This window comes from Eriocheir sinensis, chromosome 29 (assembly GCF_024679095.1).
Source record: "Eriocheir sinensis breed Jianghai 21 chromosome 29, ASM2467909v1, whole genome shotgun sequence".
Classification (NCBI taxonomy): Eukaryota; Metazoa; Arthropoda; class Malacostraca; order Decapoda; family Varunidae; genus Eriocheir; species Eriocheir sinensis.
The window spans coordinates 13,702,945-13,721,669 of record NC_066537.1 but is presented as its reverse complement, the minus strand read 5'-3'; the positions used below and the strand labels follow the sequence as shown (position 1 = coordinate 13,721,669).

General features: G+C 41.7%; 2 protein-coding genes across 19 annotated transcripts in view; both read left to right on the top strand.

Moving 5' to 3' along the window:
* Positions 1-536: 536 nt before the first annotated feature.
* Positions 537-12,178, top strand: LOC127005093 (uncharacterized). Of its 3 annotated transcripts, XM_050873640.1 has the most exons (12): positions 537-1,317; positions 2,233-2,406; positions 2,953-3,030; positions 3,396-3,695; positions 4,959-5,145; positions 5,821-5,961; positions 6,559-6,712; positions 6,954-7,065; positions 7,652-7,742; positions 8,988-9,151; positions 9,492-9,752; positions 10,950-12,178. In XM_050873640.1, the coding sequence occupies exons 1-11, from the start codon at positions 1,183-1,185 to the stop codon at positions 9,735-9,737; spliced, it is 1,782 nt and encodes a 593-aa protein (XP_050729597.1). In that variant the 5' UTR covers positions 537-1,182; the 3' UTR covers positions 9,738-9,752; positions 10,950-12,178. The 3 variants fall into 3 exon arrangements, with proteins under 3 accessions (XP_050729597.1, XP_050729595.1, XP_050729598.1); XM_050873638.1 differs by having other exon boundaries at positions 538-1,317; positions 9,492-12,178; XM_050873641.1 differs by having other exon boundaries at positions 1,299-1,439; positions 9,492-12,178.
* An 892-nt stretch (positions 12,179-13,070) lies between these two features.
* LOC127005091 (uncharacterized) overlaps positions 13,071-18,725 on the top strand; it is a 203,214-nt gene continuing 197,559 nt past the window's right edge. For 13 of the 16 annotated variants that reach the window (XM_050873614.1, XM_050873621.1, XM_050873616.1 and 10 more), the window contains exons 1-3: positions 13,072-13,230; positions 15,666-16,163; positions 16,389-18,725. The exon at positions 16,389-18,725 is cut by the window's right edge and continues 582 nt beyond it. In XM_050873614.1, the coding sequence (XP_050729571.1) occupies positions 15,669-16,163; positions 16,389-18,725 (2,832 nt within the window). In that variant the 5' untranslated portion in view covers positions 13,072-13,230; positions 15,666-15,668. Of the gene's footprint in view, positions 13,231-15,665; positions 16,164-16,388 lie in introns of all 16 variants that reach the window. The other 3 variants (XM_050873611.1, XM_050873624.1, XM_050873625.1) reach the window with 3 other exon arrangements.

Below are 18,725 nucleotides of genomic sequence, written 5' to 3'. Positions count from 1 at the left end.
GTCTTCCTGTGTTGGAAAATTCTTCTTGTGGTTTGTGACTGCTTCAAGCTTCTGTTCATGCTGAAACTCGGGAGAAATTCATTTAAAAGTCGTGGGGGGGAGGGAGGATAAACTCTTCTATTCCTTTTCCTGTGTCAAATTGTCTGGGAACATTTTATTCCCTTCTTATGTGGGGTCACTTTTCCTTCTTTTTCTTCTGTTACTCCTTCTTGTGTGGCAACCATTCTTCTCGATTTGTTTTATGGTGCCCTTTGATATTTATTAAGAATTACACCCAAAGCACTCCGGATGCTTTGAAAAGATTGGGTTTTTGACGTATTGATAGGCTGACACCCTTGGAACAGTTTTGACGCTTTGCAGGCATCCCGTTTGTCAACAAATGATGAGCGATGGACTGACGGAGTGGATCATCCCTGACGGGCGGCCGCTGTTTCCCTGACGTCATTTTGACGTCATTAACGTCGACGGATCCGTCAAGACGGAATAGTGGGAACCCCGCCTGACACGGAAGGCTGAGGTTCAGCGGGCGCGTTGGTCAGTGTCCCCGATAATTTTGCAGGGAGAAAACGAGTCACAGCCAGGTGGGGTGACTCTGTTGCGCGAATGATTCTAGAGTTCATCAAGGTTGAATCCAAGATGTATCTTAATTTTGCTTATGGTGTGACCTGAGTCAAAGAACCAATGTCTTCACAAGTATGGGCCCTCGGTCGCTGGCGAGAACTCTGTACACTGTGTACAGAGTGCATGTAGACTCCTTGGTGGCTGGCAGGGGCCCGCCAGGCAGGGGCGGCAGCTCACACCGCTTGTACTCTTTATGCCTTGACATGAATTATGTAAATTCTCTTTACGTTAAGGAGTGCCAGATCATTTCTCCCAGTGGGCTTCATTGGTCAGGTATAGACTTAATAAGAGTTTGTAACGGGCCACACACTGGCAGACAGTAAAGTCGTGTGGCACGCATAGATACAGTAGGTACAGCCTGAGGCGCAATTAAGTGTTACATAATAAGTCACCAAGAGCAGTTTTCCTTGGTAACCCAGCACTGCAGCACCACTAAATTGACTGAACCCACTGACACAAGCTCAATTGGCTGTTTGGCTGCCTGCTGCCGTCTGGTAATGCCTATTTGTCAAGTGTCAACTCGGGCTTGAAGGACACTCACCCACCCAGCCAAAAGTCTCTATGATCCGTGCACCCAGCCAAGGAGTCCCTGGGATCCTTGGGGAGTTGAGGATGGTGCCGCTGGATGGGCGGGGGGCGGAGCGCCTGCTTGTGGTGGCCCGTCACCTGAGCCTGGCCCGCAGGTGCCACGGACAGGTGAGTGCAGGGGGCGGGGCAGGTAAAGGCTCGTTAGCGGTCACACAAAGATTTCACGGACAAGACTGTTCCTCCCTGACATATATTGATGCGTTTCCTACTGATTTCCGGGAGGTTTCGAGGTTAGTAGAATACATTTATGACAACAGAAGAATAGTTGATCAAGTAGGAAACGAGTTGTCAGCGAGTTAAAAAATATCACAATAATTTCACTCGCAAGTACCTTTTAATACACCTCCCCTGTAGGATAGTAGTTTATGAAAGAAATGGCAAGTGTTGGCTTTTCACATTGGGTTGATCTTCCAAACACTAACCCAGAACAATAAAAAAAAAGTTGGATAGCAGACACACCATCTCTTACTATAACCATCTTACCTTTAAAATAAAAATGAGGCCTTGAGGTTTGGCTGAAGGCTGTCATATGCATAGTATTAAGATTTTTTTTGTGTGTGTGAGAGTGACAAGGAGAGAGATGACAAAAGATGGATAATTTTTGGGTGTGCTTTGAGGGTGAAAAGAGACAAAGGAGGTGATGTTTGGGATGCTGGGGCTGATAAAAAGACAGGAGATTAGGTTTAGGATGCTCAGGATAAGGAATACTTGGAAGGGTCTAGTCAACAACCAAGCCCCATCAAATGAATTACAAAATCTTAACCAAATATTTCTTTTCTTGGCAGTCGTACAAATAGTAAACCTTCTCACCACTTACTTAACAAACCAAGTAAAATATTATAATGAACCCTTCCATTGGTAACCTAGCCCATTGTATGGTAACCGAACTTCTTATGCCCAGATAATGTACATAATAGCTGTCATTCCTTCCATTCATGTGAATTGCAAATTTCATGTCACAACCATCACAAATTGAGCTTTACTTACTTGTTGACTTCTTGTAACTTTCATATTTTATTACAGAATCAAAACCATGTTGCCGTTAAATGGCGTGCAACATCTGCAGTGGAGGTGGTGGGGGTGGAGGTGGAAGAGCCACCGCAGGGGATGGAGGAGGCCTATGCCACACTCCTCACCCCAGCCGCCCTCCAGTTTGTAGCTCGTCTAACAAGGCAGTTCAACGACAAAGTGGATCTTGTAAGTATATGCCACTTGCAAAAGACAACTAAATTTATAAGATGCTTACCTTCTGCGCTTCTGTGGTGCAGAGGTTAACGGACCTAACAATGAATCTGCAGACTCAGGTTTTAATCCTGTGATGGGCAGTTGGTGTGCAGCTCACCCAGCTGTTCATCCTCCCTTTCAGGCTGATCGATAAATGGGTACCTGGGGAAGGTAAACTGTGGTAACCTATATGTCACACTGGCCCTGTGTCCTGGAGTAATTGTTTTTTTCCAGCACAGGCTGAAGTGCCATTGTGACAAAGATGAGCACCAATGCCATTCACAAATATAGAATATGCCCCCAATTTTACCTTTACCTTTACTTTCCAGGTTACCTTCCCCAGAGTTTCTCGGGTACTCTTTTTATTAACCAGTCTAAAAGGAGAAGGAACAGTTTGGTGAGCTGCAACTGCCCCAGCTGGGGTCAAACCTGGGACCATGAATATATAGCCATGCTTGCTCACCATTACACCATAGAGGCACTTTGGCACAATTAATTGATGTGTAATTTCTCCTACAGATGATGAATGAGCGTATGAGAAGAAAAGTGGAACTAGACATGACAGGCAGCCTTCCAAAGTTCTCGAATCACCCCCAGGTGGGTATCTACTACAGGTATTCTGGCTGTTATTTGTATCGTCATTCTTATTGTGGTGCTCTTAGTGTGGAGGTTACATTTTTTCTTGCTTTATACAGTTTTATCTACATCTTTTATGTAGTGAATAACATATTTTTGTCCTTTTCTTTTTCTGGTAAAGGAAACAGACTAAGGGCTAAACAGGAAGTATGACAAAGCATACAAAATACTGCTTCTAAAAATATAAAGATACCCAAAGATAGTTATTGAACTTATTTCTACAGTAGTTATGTTTTGATACTCCCTTACAAGATTTTTAATTATAGCTGTAGGAAATACAATACTGCAGCTAGTGAACAACCATTAAAACTTCCTTACCTCTACAGGCCCAGGCACCAGACTGGAAGGTGGACCCGGCACCCAGGAGGCTACAAGACCGTAGGCTAGACCTCGGCGACGTGTCTCCAGCCAACACAGAACACTTTGTGAAGGCCCTCAAGTGTAGGGTTAATGGCATCCAGACAGACTTTGATGATGGCCACTGTCCCACATGGCTGGCCCAGCTGCGTGGTTTGCACAATGTATACAAGGTGGTCCATGGCCTCTCTGGCCTGGGGGATATTGGGAGCCTGCCGGTGCTGATGCTGCGGCCCCGTGCGTGGAACATGATTGAACACAACATGTTGGTGAGTGGCATCTGTACTCTACTCTGAGGAACTTAAGAGATAAACATGAGATGAACATTGGATTTATTTTTATGTGCAGAGCTATTGTGCCAGAAGACTGCTTAAATGTGCGGGGCATTATCACAAAGCTGTTGGAGCCACAGGCAGATTTTTTTATACTTTTCTTGTAGTAAATGTAAAATTATGCACAGTTTATAACACTAGACCAGCAGCACTACTCCACCATGTCTGTTGATGATACCCAATTGCAAGCAACAATTTTTTTTTTAAAGAAGACTGGGTAAGAAGTAATTTGAGAACCATACACTCTTCAGGTCAGCATTGCAAATAAACCTTGTCCACAGCAGCACAGCAACTTTTAATAAAATTTGACCTCATGAGCTCCACTCATACAGCTCTCTTGGACAGAGTAGAGTCAAAGGCTCTTCGTCTCATCAACTCCCCTCCTCTTAACGATAGTCTTCTGCTTCTTAAATTCTGCCGCCATGTTGCCTCTCTTTCTTTCTTCTATCGATATTTTCATGCTGACTGCTTTTCTGAATTTGCTAACTGCATGCCTCCCCCCCTCCCGTTGCCCCGCTGCACTCGACTTTCTACTCTAGCTCATCCCTATACTGTCCAAACTCCAAATGCAAGAGTTAACCAGCGTCTTCACTCTTTCAGCCCTTACGCTGGTAAACTCTGGAACAGTCTTTCTTCATCTGCATTTTCTCCTGCCTATAACTTGCCTCTTTCAAGAAGAGTGTATCAAGACACCTCTCCACCCAAAATTGACCTCTCTTTTAGGCACTCTTTACTTTTGTCTGTTGTGGGAGCGGTGAGTAGCAGGCTTTTTTTCTACACTTTTTGTTGCCCTTGAGCTGTCTCCTTTGTTGTAAAAAAAAAAAAAAAAAAAAAAAAATGCATCTTCCAGTTTATTGAATCAACCTAGGTCAATAGTCCTACCTTGGCTAGTAAGGGCATAGACCTGCAAAGAATGGCTGAAAAATACTACAAAAAAAAGTCAGAAAAAAAGCTACTAGCAAAAAATTCCTGCAAAAAAAATACATATAAGGTGAAAATGCTTGCCAAAAAAATAATAATAACAAAGTCTGCAAAAATAAACTGCAAGATAAAATGCCTACAAAAATAAACTACATGAAGGAAGACCCCCCACCCCCCAAAAAAAAAGTCTTAAAAAAAAGAGAAAAGGGAAAGAAAGAAATTTAAAACTTTACAAATACACCAACATAAAATATCTTCTAAACTACCTTCTCCCTTCAGGTGGATGGCCGGGAGGTTCCTGGCCCACTGTTTGACTTTGGGCTGCTGATGTTCCACTGTGCCGGCCGCCTGGTGGAGGCTGAGAGTGGCCCCTTTTTCTACCTGTCCAAGCTGGAGGGGGCGAACGAGGCGCGGCTGTGGGATGAGATCTTCTGTTGGACCCAAGACCAGCTTGGCATCCCCAGAGGTCAGCCAAAGGGATGACCAGTTTTTCTTTTTTCTTTCTTCTTTCTTTCTTTTTCTTTTTTCTTTCTATCTTTCTGCCTTTCTTTCTGTATTCCTTTCTTTCTTTCTTACTTTCTTTCTTTCACTCTTACTTTCTTTTCCTTTCTTTCCTTCTTTCTGTTTTTCTTTTCTATTTTCATTCTTTCTTTCTTTCTTTCTTTTTTTCTAAGGGAATTGCTGAAAGGCAAACAAAAGAACAGAAACAAAAAGCCTGCAAAACTACTTAACCTACTAGTGTAAAAGCCAATACCATAGAAAAGTTGCCCCCACAAGATTATAATATATATGCTTGATTTTGATTTAAGAGGAATTGATTGAACCCCTTTGAAAAGTTTTGTGTATGTGTGAAGGTTACGTTTATATGTCTATAAAAAAACTGTATGTAAAAGTTATGTCCATGTAAGAGTAAGACTATGTAAAAATTGAGTATGTTTAAGTTATGTCTATGTAATCCTTGTTTCAGTGTTAAAATTGTCTGTTGAAATTGTGTCTGTATAAAAGTTCTGTATATTTAAGGGATAACCCCCCTGCTTTACCTTAAAAAATATCCTAAAGAGTTCAGATTTTACTTGAGTACTATCCATGAATATTAAAACAAAATAAACATTATAAAAAAAGACATATATGCATCTTCCAGGGACCATCAAAGCATGTGTGCTGATAGAGAACATCCTCGCATCCTTCGAGATGGAGGAGATTCTTTATGGGCTTCGGCACCATTCCATCGGACTCAACTGTGGCATCTGGGACTACTCCGCTTCCTTCGTCAACAAGTTTGGTGAGAGAGAGAGAGAGATAGATAGAAAGCGAGACAGAGGGGGTGTGAGATTGAGAAAGATTTTTTTTGGCTGCGAGAGAGAGAGAGAGAGAGAGGAGAGGAGAGGAGAGGAGAGAGAGAGAGAGAGAGAGAGAGAGACTTTAATTTTGCATCTCTACATTTTCATCTTTTCACTGTGTTTTTGTACTTGGTGGTTCCCATTGACCACTTCAGTTATTCATCACCCCCACCCATTTCACACTCACATTTTTCTTGTCCATCTTTCTGTTGTAATTTCCTCCTCTTCTAGCCATTCCATAAACTGTATACACACACTTCCTCTCTTTCACTCACATTTCATTTTCTTCCACCACTACGCATTCCATACATTTCATACATACATGCACATATTCTGCATCCCTTAACCCACTAGTCATTTCATGCATTCCATACACACAGACATTTTCTCTTTGCCACTCTTTTTCATTTTCTTCCACCACTACTCATTTTATAACTCCATCCCTCCCTCCCTCCCTCCCTCAATCCATCCCTCCATACACATACATATCCCACGTCTCTCAACCCATCAACATCACCTTTCAACCTCTGCCTCTCCAGGACACCGGAAGGACTTCATACTGCCCGACCGCAACAAGTATGTCAACATGCAGCGCCACTTCCTCAAGTCGTACATGGACCTGGTCATCCACACCTGCCACAAACGCGGAGCCCACGCCACGGGGGGGATGGCGGCCACTATCCTCGAGAGCATGTGTGTGGAAGGGATATTAGTGGCGGTGGTGGTGGCGGTGGTGGTGGTGGTGTGAAGGGTATTTTAGTGTGTGCCAGTTCATACACAATATTCCAATTAGTACATGTGTGTGTGTGTGTGTGTGTGTGTGTGTGTGTGTGTGTGTGTGTGTGTGCACCCTTTATAATGAGTAAAACAGCACTTATTTTGTCTTTTATTTGAGTTATTTTTTTTATATGTTTATTAATCTATTTCCTTCCAGAGAGGACACCAACCCTGTTTCGCAGGTGACGTCTGGTAAGGCACGGGAGTTGATGGCTGGTGCGGACGGCTTCATGGTGTATGACATGCGCTTTGTGCCCATCATGGAGAAGGTGCGGGAGTACTGAGGGGAACAGTTATCATCATCATCATCATCATCATCAAATATATTTATCATTTCATCTTCATCAAAATCATAGAAAATGTTTTATTTATCTTGTATGACATGTAAGAGAATATGGAGGCATGTATTATTATGTTGACATGTCTCTGTAGTGCAGTGATTAGTGTGCTGAACTGTGAGTCTGCAGGTCAGGGTTCGAATCCCGGTCTGGTCTGCTGGCGGGCAGCCCACCAAGCACTTTTTATCCTTCCTTTTGAGATTTGAGATGGTTGATGAATGGGTACCTAGGGAGCACTAGGGAAGGTTGCACTGGCCCTGTGTCTCAGGGTAATGGGTTCTCACCCCACAACAGGCTCAAGGGCCAATGATACGAAGATGAGCACGATGGCCATGCACTGTTAATAGCTTATGTTCTTAACTTTACCTTTACGTACCTATTCCTTATGTCTCAATGATAATTACAGCCAATAAAAATAATGGTATGGTTAATTATAATAATAATAATATTTTGATAAAGTCAAGAAAATAGAATAAGTTTTCTTCACTGATATTTTTTTATTTTCATATAATTTCAGTTCTATAAAAGTTTCCCGTTCACCAACCAAATTAACCGTTTGAGGGAGGACGTGAGGCTGACACCACATGACCTCCTAGAAATGCCGGCAGGTGTGTTTGTGCGTTTTTGTGGGTGGGTTTTAATTTTCTGATCTTTTCTCACTTACTCATTCACTGGCTTTTTAACATAACAAAATCATTACCTCACACACAGACTGACTCGATAATAGTAAATAACAGTAATATTAGTAAAAAAAATAATAATGATAATGATAATTTTATTTTGCTCTAAGGCATATAAAAGAACAGGATACAGAAAATTTAGTGTCAAGATTTAAGAAAGAATATATATGGTCATAGTGAATAAAGTCCACTCACCCACTCTTGTACTAATATTAGCAATCGCTGACACCCTCCCTCCTTATTCCCCACACCTACGCTCATCAATTTGCCCACCCCATTGTAGAAGATAATACTGGCACTTCAATGGCCCAAGACTTCCATAAAAACTCCAGAGCAACATTGCCAGATTGTTGTACTCAGCCTCTTATATTTGGTGATTTCCGACCCCAAAACTGCCTCATGTATCCCAATAGCTAGATTCATTTATAGTTATCATTAAAATTGTTAATTCCTGATGCTTTTTGGCAATAGTTAAGGGTCAGAAACCGAAAAATGCATTATGCTAAGTACAATAATCTGGCAACGGTGCTCCAGAGGTCTTTAGTTATTGGGTGCTCTTTAGCTTAGTGCTAGAGTGTTTGCCTTGTGTCTCGAGGGCCTGGGTTTGAAGCTCATTACCTTGCAGGGGATAAAGAACGCAATCAAATATATATACTTTCTTCATCAACACGTTATAATTGACTGATAATTATCGAATAGTTACTGATGAAACGACCCATTCATGCTTTCTCGTTAAGGAGGTTAATGGTAAAAAAATGAAGATTTTGATATGGTTAGAGGGAGCTTTGATTTTGATAGACTTGCTCACAGTCACTAACACTTCAATTTTTTTCCCTACTCCAGAACAAGGTAAAATATTTTGAATGTAGAGAAAACGAACCATAAAATGTAATATAGTGAAATGCCTATCACTTCTGATGTGCCTTAGATGTGGAAGCTAGAAATATCTTTTTAAACATTTATATTTTTCTAGTCAACATATTTACAGTTTTAAATACAAAATTTTACACTGATAGATATTTATGTGCAAAATTTCTTGTTGTATTATTGGTAAAAGAATGAAGATGTTGACAAAGGGAGAGCAGTGATTTTGATAAGACTTGCTGAAATGGTCTACAATCACTTACATTTTTCTATTTTTCTTCCCTACACTTACTTCTGTCACCACTACAGGAGGTGTCACCCTGGAGGGCCTGAAGCACAACGTGGCGGTGGGGGTGCTCTTCATCGCTGCCTGGCTGAGGGGGGAGGGCCACTACATCTACAAGGGCGCTGTGGAGGACTCTGCCACCGCTGAAATATCCAGGTCGCAGGTGTGGCAGTGGATCAGACACAGGGTGAGTGCTCATTACTATTAGTCATTATAAATCCACTGCTTGACAAAGGCCTTCCCCAACATTCTACACCTCACTTGCTTGCTTTGTGGTGTAGTGGTTAGCATGCCTAGCTACAAATCTATGGGCCAGGGTTTAAATCCTGACATGGGCAATCAGTGTGTAAGTGAGGTATGCTATTGTGAGCTAGTTGTCTCTCCTGCCTAGTGCTACGATATTAGTAGTACAATACAATACTTGGAATGTCTTGTCATCAATCATCATAAAGAATTCCATTATGCTCTCACAGGACCTCATAATTTTTACTGCTAAGGCCACGTTTAACATTTTTTATCCCCTACAGGCATCTCTGGAGGGCAGCGGGGAAGTGATCACACGTCAGCTTGTCCAGTCCCTCATCAAGGACTTTATCAGTGCTGCCTCTGCCACCACTGCAAGGGAGGAAGGAAAGGTGGCAGGGGAGAGGCTGGCCATTGCAGGGGAAATCTTTGAGGAGGTGGTGACCAAGAGGGACTTCCCAGAGTTCCTGACCACCTACCTCAATCAGGACCACACCTTCCGGGCCCACCAAAAGCGACTTTCAGCTTAAACCCTAAATTGCTGGGTACGGTGAGACTCTTGGTTGTTAGATTAGGCCAGGCTCTGTGACTAGACCCATAAGTGTATATCATTGGTCCGTCCACAAGCCCCAACTGAATGTGATAGTAGGAATGCTGAGAAGGGTGAAATCTTATTGGTTTTTACTGGACTGGTATAGGCATGGCTTATTTGTGATGCTAATGTGAACAGACGGTATATCCCAGATTGGTGTGCTCCAGATAGACGAATTGGATTGGTGTATATCATAGGGCTGTTTGGTTTGTCTGTGTTTCTATGTTCTCTGATTTGAGTCTCATTTAATAATTCAGGCTTGACTCACTGACTGGACCACACAATACACAGAGGCAGTGTGTTGAATTGAAAACTTCAGATATTTTTCTAGGCTCTCATAATTACTGCCTGGACCACTCTATATATCAGAGGTAATGTGGTGGTTAAATGGAAGACTTAAGACATTTTAGCATAGTTCTTGTGTGCTTTATTTCACGAGTACTTATGCGGGGAATAATAATGATAATCCTGATTTCCTTGCTGTTGCCAGTGAATAAGAAGAATTTATTTGTATTTTGGATATTATATTTATGTATTTCACAACTTAATTAGGTGAATAATAATAAACCTGTTTTTTTATGTAAGTTAATGTGAAAAGACAACTGGTGAGATTATAGACTTGATAGCATACTGCTGTAGGCTAATATGTTAAAGACTAGTTCAGGGTTATTGTATAGGGGATGTAATTGGGGCTGTCAGTGTGCAATATAGAAGGTGGTGTGGGGGAATGTTTTGTGCTGCCTTCGTCAATACAGGGTGAGATTGTTCTTAGTTTAGGGGGCTACATCACCATGGTCCCCACCAGCCATCTTGCCCCTTAAGCCCTGCTACTTCAATCATCCTCTATTCTGGGTAGCATCAACTTCAGCTCTAGCTTATTTTTAAACATTATTAATTTCATGGTTTACAGTCATGGTTTATGGTCTTTTTCTGTTCGTTCTTTTGTTGGAGCAGTGCCTAGTGGTCTATTTTGTTCCTTTTTTGTTTTTTGCCCTTGAACTGCCTCCCTTGCTGTAAAAAAGTCTTTATACAGGTTGAGAATCCCTCATCTGAAATCCCTGGGACTGAATGTGTTGCGGATCTTAGATTTTTTCAGATTTCATAATATGCAGGCCCTTTTGACATTTTCAACAATATTTTTACACCACAGAGCACACAACATGCGGTAATCACAATGAGTAATGAGTGAAGGTGCTACTGTGATGACTGCTGACAACAAACCAACTCAGAGCAGCACCAGAGTTGCCAGGTCGTGGACTGTGTCCCCGCCCAATCTCATCCCAAAAGCCACCCAAAACCTGTGGTGGTGACGGGCAAATGTTTTTACGCCCAAAGTGTCAACGCAGCAGTAGATTTACCCACCCAATTGGGTGGGTAAACTGCGGACTTGACAACCCTGAGCAGCTCCTAACATCTGTAAGTGGTGGAACCTTCCCATCACTTTGTGGAGTTTTCCATTTGTGACATGTGATGTCAGCATTAAAAAAACTTTCGGATTTTGGAATTTCGGATGAAGGATTCTCAACCTGTATAAAAAAAAAAATCCAAACCAATCAGTGGCAACTTCAAGAAGGGATTAGGGCAAAGGGACAAGTTACCTTTTGGTGTGTGTGGTGCTATAAGTGTGCAATTTTTAAGGTGCTTTTATATATATTTTTATCTTCGTCATCAATGTACTTATCACAGAAGCAGAGTGACCCATCAAAAAAGGCCTCAGCTGTGATAATAATAGATGATGATGCAGGTCTTCCAAGTTTTAGAATCAATAATCTTCTAGAAATATTATAAATGAACTAAAGAATGAAGGGAGAGAGTATAGATCTAAGGATGGTTGCTTCAGCTCCTATTCCATTGCTTTCCTTGATTTTATTAAATTTGCTATTAAAATTGTATTTTGTAAGCTGCTGTCACCCACCTGATTTCCAAGCTTACAAGTAACTCATTTTAAATTTAATCAATGTCTTTATGCTTCTTTCTCTTTTTCTGTGATTGTGTTTTGCTCTTGTTTTGCTTCCTGTACTTAGAACAATAACTTTCTAGTGGAGCAGGTGTCATCATAATGCTGAGTATATTTTTATGTAGCCATAGTGTAGCTAATCTATATTTGCAATTTTAGACATAAATGATTATGGGTGAATAGCTTACCTAATCTTTATATACCAACTTGACATGTTTTGTTTTGTAGTTTATATATATGACAAATAAACATAGATGAATAAGGTTTTGTTAATTTGTGGACAAGGACAACTCTCAAGTTCTGTAATGTTAAAGAGCAATTTTATAGCTATACATATATATTTTAGTGCCTTTTTTTCAGTAACATGTATTCAATGTACCTCCAAGATTGTGATAAATATATACAAGCAATATGAATTTTAACAGGTGTGCTTATTTACCCCCTGGTGGTAGTTTACAAGATTTGAGTCATGCTTTTATTGGCCTGCCTCCATATCCACATTTAACCAGCTTATCCTTCAACTCGTGGATGCTCCTCAAATAATCTACCTCTGAATTTAAAGTAAAGTTGGAGACATTACTCCAGTTGCACGTTGCTTCAGCGGTCCTCTCCGTCTCATCGGCCCTCGAGCCTGTGTTGGGTAAGAACTTGTCCCTGCAATGATTCAGTCTAATGTTTGGTATGTAACATTATTATTTACCCTAGTAGGATTTTTCTTTGCACGGTCTAATACATCTTTTTTTTATATATTTCTCCTCTATACTTCCCACTCCTTCCCCTGCCTGACTTTAGACAAGTTCCAGCTCAACATACATTCTTTTTTTTCATACTGCTTCAGTGTGTGATTTGAGCTGCCCACTGGTAAGATATCACCAGTGCAGGGTAAAACGAAATATGAAAAGTAGAAAGTGCATGAATTTCACGTTTCTTATTTTTTTTTTATATGAAAACAGTTTTTACTGCTACAAAATATATGGTGCTTTCATAACATTAGTATGACAACGAGGCTCCGCTAAAAACAAAAGCAAACTACCTATAAGCAAAGCGATAACAGCATATATATAGATGAAATTCATTTTCTATTATGAGTGTATATAATTATAGGAAATGATGCAGAAGGTATGTGAAATATTATAACAGTTAATTTTCATAATAATTCCCTCAAGAAATCATTGTAACAACTATTGTACGGTAAACCTCTATGGCTTTATAAAACCAATGTATTTTTCATATATTATTAGTTTTCATATTTGTAGATCTTATAATAAATTCAATTCAATAAAATTTGGTTCCATTTGACGCCGAACTGCGGCTGCGCGGCGCTGCCAGGCCGGAGTTCAAAGAGGGCGGGCGAGGGGCCACCCAGCGCCCACCTGTTTTGTTCTTATTCGTGTTCCTCCCAGCCAACGCCATGACGCCTCTCCACACGCTGTCCCTTCTTTAGCAGCACACGCGGGAAGAGAAGCAGCACGCAGTAAGTACGCATCTAGGCTGCTGTTGGACATATTGGCGGTGATGTTTCCACGCCGGCCGGGGTAAAGGTGTTGTTTTGCCTCGCCGCCTCGACCACTATTCATTTTACCCTTTCATGTTTTGTTCAATTAAATAAGGAAAATGCATGCCTCTCATCTGTTGTATGAAGACGTAAAGGGGCGTTCATAAGGACGTCACAGACCGGGAGTTTGGGGTCGAACTGGGTGACATCAGGTAAATGAGGTGTGTGTGTGTTGGGGGGGGGGGGGGTGATCGTAGTGTGAGTGACACCACGCTTCACAGAACATTATAACACTGAATACCCGACGTGTGTCATATCCAGCTTATTGAGGCCTATAGGAGAACATTCTCTGAGAAAAATGGGAAGACAGTTCAGTGTGATGTTCAAGAGTGGAGGGGTGAAGAAACAAAACAGTAATAACCTTCCGTGGGGAGAGGGGGGAGGGCTTTTATAAGTGTCGTCCGTTTAGGGGTGTTGCTCGGAATGCGTGACACGGTGTGATAGAGGAGTGGGGGGCCCTAGATATCCCCCCTCAAAGTGTGACGTCCTTTATGAACGGCCCCAAATGGTAAGCAGCTAATAAGCCATTATCGCAACCTAAGGGATGATAACATCGTGGTTGATACCATAGTCGGCGTCATTTCATCTGTCCATCCACAAAGCGTGCATTTTGAGAGATTGGCACGCATATTGTAACTTATGATCGGTTGAAAATTATCATGTCCGATATAGTTGTCGACGTGTGATTAATATTTAAACTATTTCGTCAGTAAGAACCCTCGTCAAAGAACCCTCACACCTCATGTAAACCCCAAACATGCCGATTTGCATTGATAATATACCATACAAGCACACGAAAGGCATCCCTGTATCAAACAATCGTCAGATCATACGCGAATGAACAATAGACTTGAATTAATAAGCTTTATCTCATTTCAGGCACTTATAAAGGCATCTTGTAATGTAAGTGCAAATAAAAAAGTATTTTAATAATTTATTGCATGTAAATCACATGGATAATAGTCAAAGTAACATGAAATATTATTGAATATGATGCTAGGATATTTCGAATATTTACATGTGTGATTTACATGCAATAAATAATTGAAATGCCCCTTATTTGCAATTACAGAGGCAGACGTCTTTTTATGTAGCTTCCAGAAATGAGGTAAATAATTATAGATATTTAAAAGGCCATTGTTCGTTCGAGTATGATCTGACGGCTGTTTGATAATTATATAAGCTTGTTCGCGTGCTTGTATGGTATATCATCGATGCAAATCGGCATATTTGGGATTTATATAAGCTGGTGTAGGGGTTATTTGTATACATACAAATATGTTATTGAGAAAATACGAATAATTATCACAACAGTTGATTTTCACTGTCACGAACTAGTTATGCGCATGTGCCACATCTACGCAGATGTAATGAAACCGACTACAATGTCGCTACTTATATCATTTAACCATTTATAGTCTCAATGAACTACACTTTACCCTAATGTTTAATTACTAGCGGCAAAAGAAGCTTCACCATAGAAGTGCCAGCTAGCACTTATGAAATAGAATGCTAGTTCACGTGGAATTGCCTTCAAAGTACGAGAGAGAGAGAGAGAGAGAGAGAGAGAGAGAGAGAGAGAGAGACCTGGAAAAAAAAAACCTTAACTGCATTTCCGTTTCCTCCCATCCCTCCCTCGTTAGCCCCTTTCACACTTCCATCTGTCCCGCGCCATTTTACTTAAACAACGATTTGTAATATTACACTCAGTAGTTGTAGTCGTAGTAGTAGAAGTAGTAGTAATAGTAATTGATCCACGTGGCACGCTCGTCATCACTTATAGTATTTTTTGTTAAATTTGCTACTGGTATCATATAGGCACCAAACGTCACAGGATACTTGAAGTAATCGTAGTCGGTCAGAATATTTAGATTTGTGAGTGACCTTTAAGGAGGTCATACCGTTGAAAAAGAACTTATTACCAGTTCCGGTGTACCCCAGTAGCGAATTACTTTAATAATGTATCATATTTCTGAAACTGTCATGAACCTCGCCAGTTACCTACTATAATGAGGGCACTACATGCATGACAAGGCTCGCTATAAAGGAGTATGATATCAATGGACATATTAGATAACTGAATGAGTCTTTGCAGCTGTACACTACAATGAATATAGCAGAGGTTGTTTGTACAATCTGACGGCGTGAAAATACCAGACATTGAAAATATTAACAACTGTTATGCCTCGTAGATTAACGTATTATTGATGTAAGTGAATAATCGAAGCCTTTACTATATAGCCTAGGACTTGTTGGGGGGTCCAAGAAGGATTATATATATATATATATATATATATATATATATATATATATATATATATATATATATATATATATATATTTTACTTTAACAGGACATGGATGAACCAAGAAAGCATTCATCGCCGCCACAAACACCACGAAGACAGAATGGAGAGGAAGAAGAACCAGAAAGAAAAAAGGAGGTAAAAGAGGAGGAAGCTGAAGAGGAGGTGAAAGAGGAAGCTAGTGTTGGAAAAGAAGAGGAGGTGAACGAGGGGGAAGCTAGTGTTGGAAACGAGGAGGAGGTGAAGGAGGTCGAAGAAGCTAGTACTCGAAATGAGGAGGAGGACTGGAAGGCCAGTTTCATGGACCACAGAATTCATGAGGATGAAGTTACCTACAAGAACTATGACTATTTTGTTTTCCCCCATCATGATGATGACGGAGAGGAGGAGGAAAATGAGGGGGCGGCAGGGCCTAGTAAGGAGCACAACAGGACTTTTACTCAGCGTTCTTCACGCGATCCTGTGGTGAAGATTACTATGAAAGACCACAATGAGAGACCCTCTATCACTGACCAGGACTCAGCACTATCATTACCATCAGCAGAGGTAAGTCTTATTTCAAAATTTTATTTATTTATTTGCAACGTTGAAGTAAATCACTCGGTCAGTTCCGTTGACATTCCGATATATAACTTTTGCATATTCACATCCTTGAGTTTTTTTTTACATTTGTTCTCGTCCTTTTCTATCTTTCTTCTCTGATATTTCTTTTGCTTTGCTTCCTTTGCTATTTCTGTTTTCACTATTGAAAAAAATATACCTACCTTACAGGTTCTCGAGCCCTACCTCCTCGATCAGACAGTCACCCTTTCCCCCTTGGAACTGGAGGACATCGGAGACAGCGTTCTCAACTACACACAATGGAGTACCACTACTACCTTGGGGGAGGTCAGTCACATTCTGTCATTACCACCACCATCCTTATCAAAGCAGCATCCCTCAGACGACAGGCTAACTTGGCGTGACCCTATACCACCCATGTTACCTAAAGCACACCATCGTAGACCCCGAGACCCCCCTGGTTCTTGTGATGCAGATGAGAGCCTTCTGGAGGATGAGAGTCTAAGTGTGCTGTATGAGGCAGAGTGGGACACAACCAAGTCAGAGTGGGACGCAACTAAAGGAGAGTGGAAGGACTATCCGCACATAGCACTCCCCTCGACCCCGACTCCGAGTCCCAAGACCAGTGGTGACGAAGTGGAGGTTTTTGACTTTACCAAACCGTGTCCATCAGAGCCTGGCGAGATGGCAGCAACTCGAAGGAGACCTGTGTTCGAGGATGAAGGAGAGGTGGCTGAGAGGCCCAATGGTCTTTCTGAACAGCACGAAAAGTCTACAGTTAAAAAAGGTGCCGAGTATAAAGATAACAGTAAGGATAAAGAGGAGCTAGCTGAGAAATCTGACTGGTTGTCTTACTATCAGGAAAAATCTGCAACTCCAAAGAACACAGAGTTTGATGCTGACGACGAAGGTGAAGAGGTCCACGGGAGACCTTTTTTTGCGTTTGACCACCTTGAAAAGTCGGCAGCAATATCAGGCTTTGAGGGTCATTCAGAGGTAACTGGAGGGCCTTCTCAGCATCCAGCTCCCGCGTCTTGGATCATGCCAACACTAGTAATTGACACCTGTGCTGAGGAAGTTAAGTCCTCAGACCTTGGAGGCGATGAAAGTCTATCAGAACAGCAAGAAATGGACACCACTCCACATCTCCCTCTTTTACCAGATAGCAAGAACAAATTACCACGGTCTTCCTTGCATGGTGAGCGGGAGAGTAATGGTGACTTGACAGGGAAGGCAGATCAAGGTGATAACCATATTTCCCATGGAGAAGTCGTGGTGAGGAAAGAAAACGGGCAAGGTGGTGATCCCTGCATGGAACAAAAAGATGATAAACCTCAAGAACCAATCGAGAGTGAAGGAAGATTGATTGAAACACCAGAGCAGGAGTGCGGCAAGGGTGAAAAGAACGTCTGCTGCAGGGAAGAACGAAGTGGTTATCCCTGTATTAAGGAAAGAGAAAACGAGACAACTCAAGAACCAATCGAATTCAAAGGGAGGCTTATTGAAACCTTACAATATTTAACGGAGCAGGAGCCTGAGAGTGACACGGATGAAAAAGATGGCAATACCTCCTCCTCCAATGAAGAACAAGATGGTGAGATTAACATAGGCTCAGACAGACCAGAAAACACTACTACTACTACCCAAGAGAAAGAACGGATCACAGCTGCAACTCAAGGGGAAGAGTTTACCATAATGACTGAGCAAGAGGAAAAGACTTCAAGATCTTCCTTAGATATTAGAGAAGAGGGATTAGGTCACATTTCAATAACCATGGAAGAGGAAGCATTTGAATCCCAAAGTAACAGCGAAGAGGAACTGAAACCCACAACTGCAAACAAAAAGGAAAAATCTACTATTGTCAGCAAAGAGAAGAATGGCGATCTCTCTCCACCTAGTAGCCAAGAGGAAGATACAGAGAACACAAACCCTATTTCAGAGGGAAACCAAGAGGAAAATGGACTTTATCTCTCCACTACTACAACCATAAACAATAGGGAAGAGGAGGAATTAATAACAACTAAAGCAGAACCCAACACAACTAGTAGTCAAAAGGAAATGGAACCCACCCCAACTGATAAACAAGAAGTAGAACCCACCACACCTCGTAGCCAAGAGGATATAGAACCCACCGCAACTACTAGCCAAGATGAAATAGAACATAAAATTACGACCAGTCACGAGGATATAGAACATACAACCACCTGTTATGAGGAAGAAGAACTCACCGCAACCGCCATACAAGAGGAAGTAGAACCCACCATAACTACTAGCCAAGAGGAAGTAGAACCCACCACAACTTTCACCCAAAAGGAACAAGAACCCACCACAGCCACCAGTCAAGAGGAAGCCGAACCCTTAGCCACCAGTCAAAAGGACGTCAAACCCTCAGCCACCAGCCAAGAGGAAGTCGAGCCCTCGACCACCAGTCAAGAGGAAGTCAAACCCTCAACCACCAGTCAAGAGGAAGTCGAACCCTTAGCCACCAGTCAAGAGGAAGTCGAACCCTTAGCCTCCAGTCAAGAGGAAGTCGAACCTTTGGCCTCC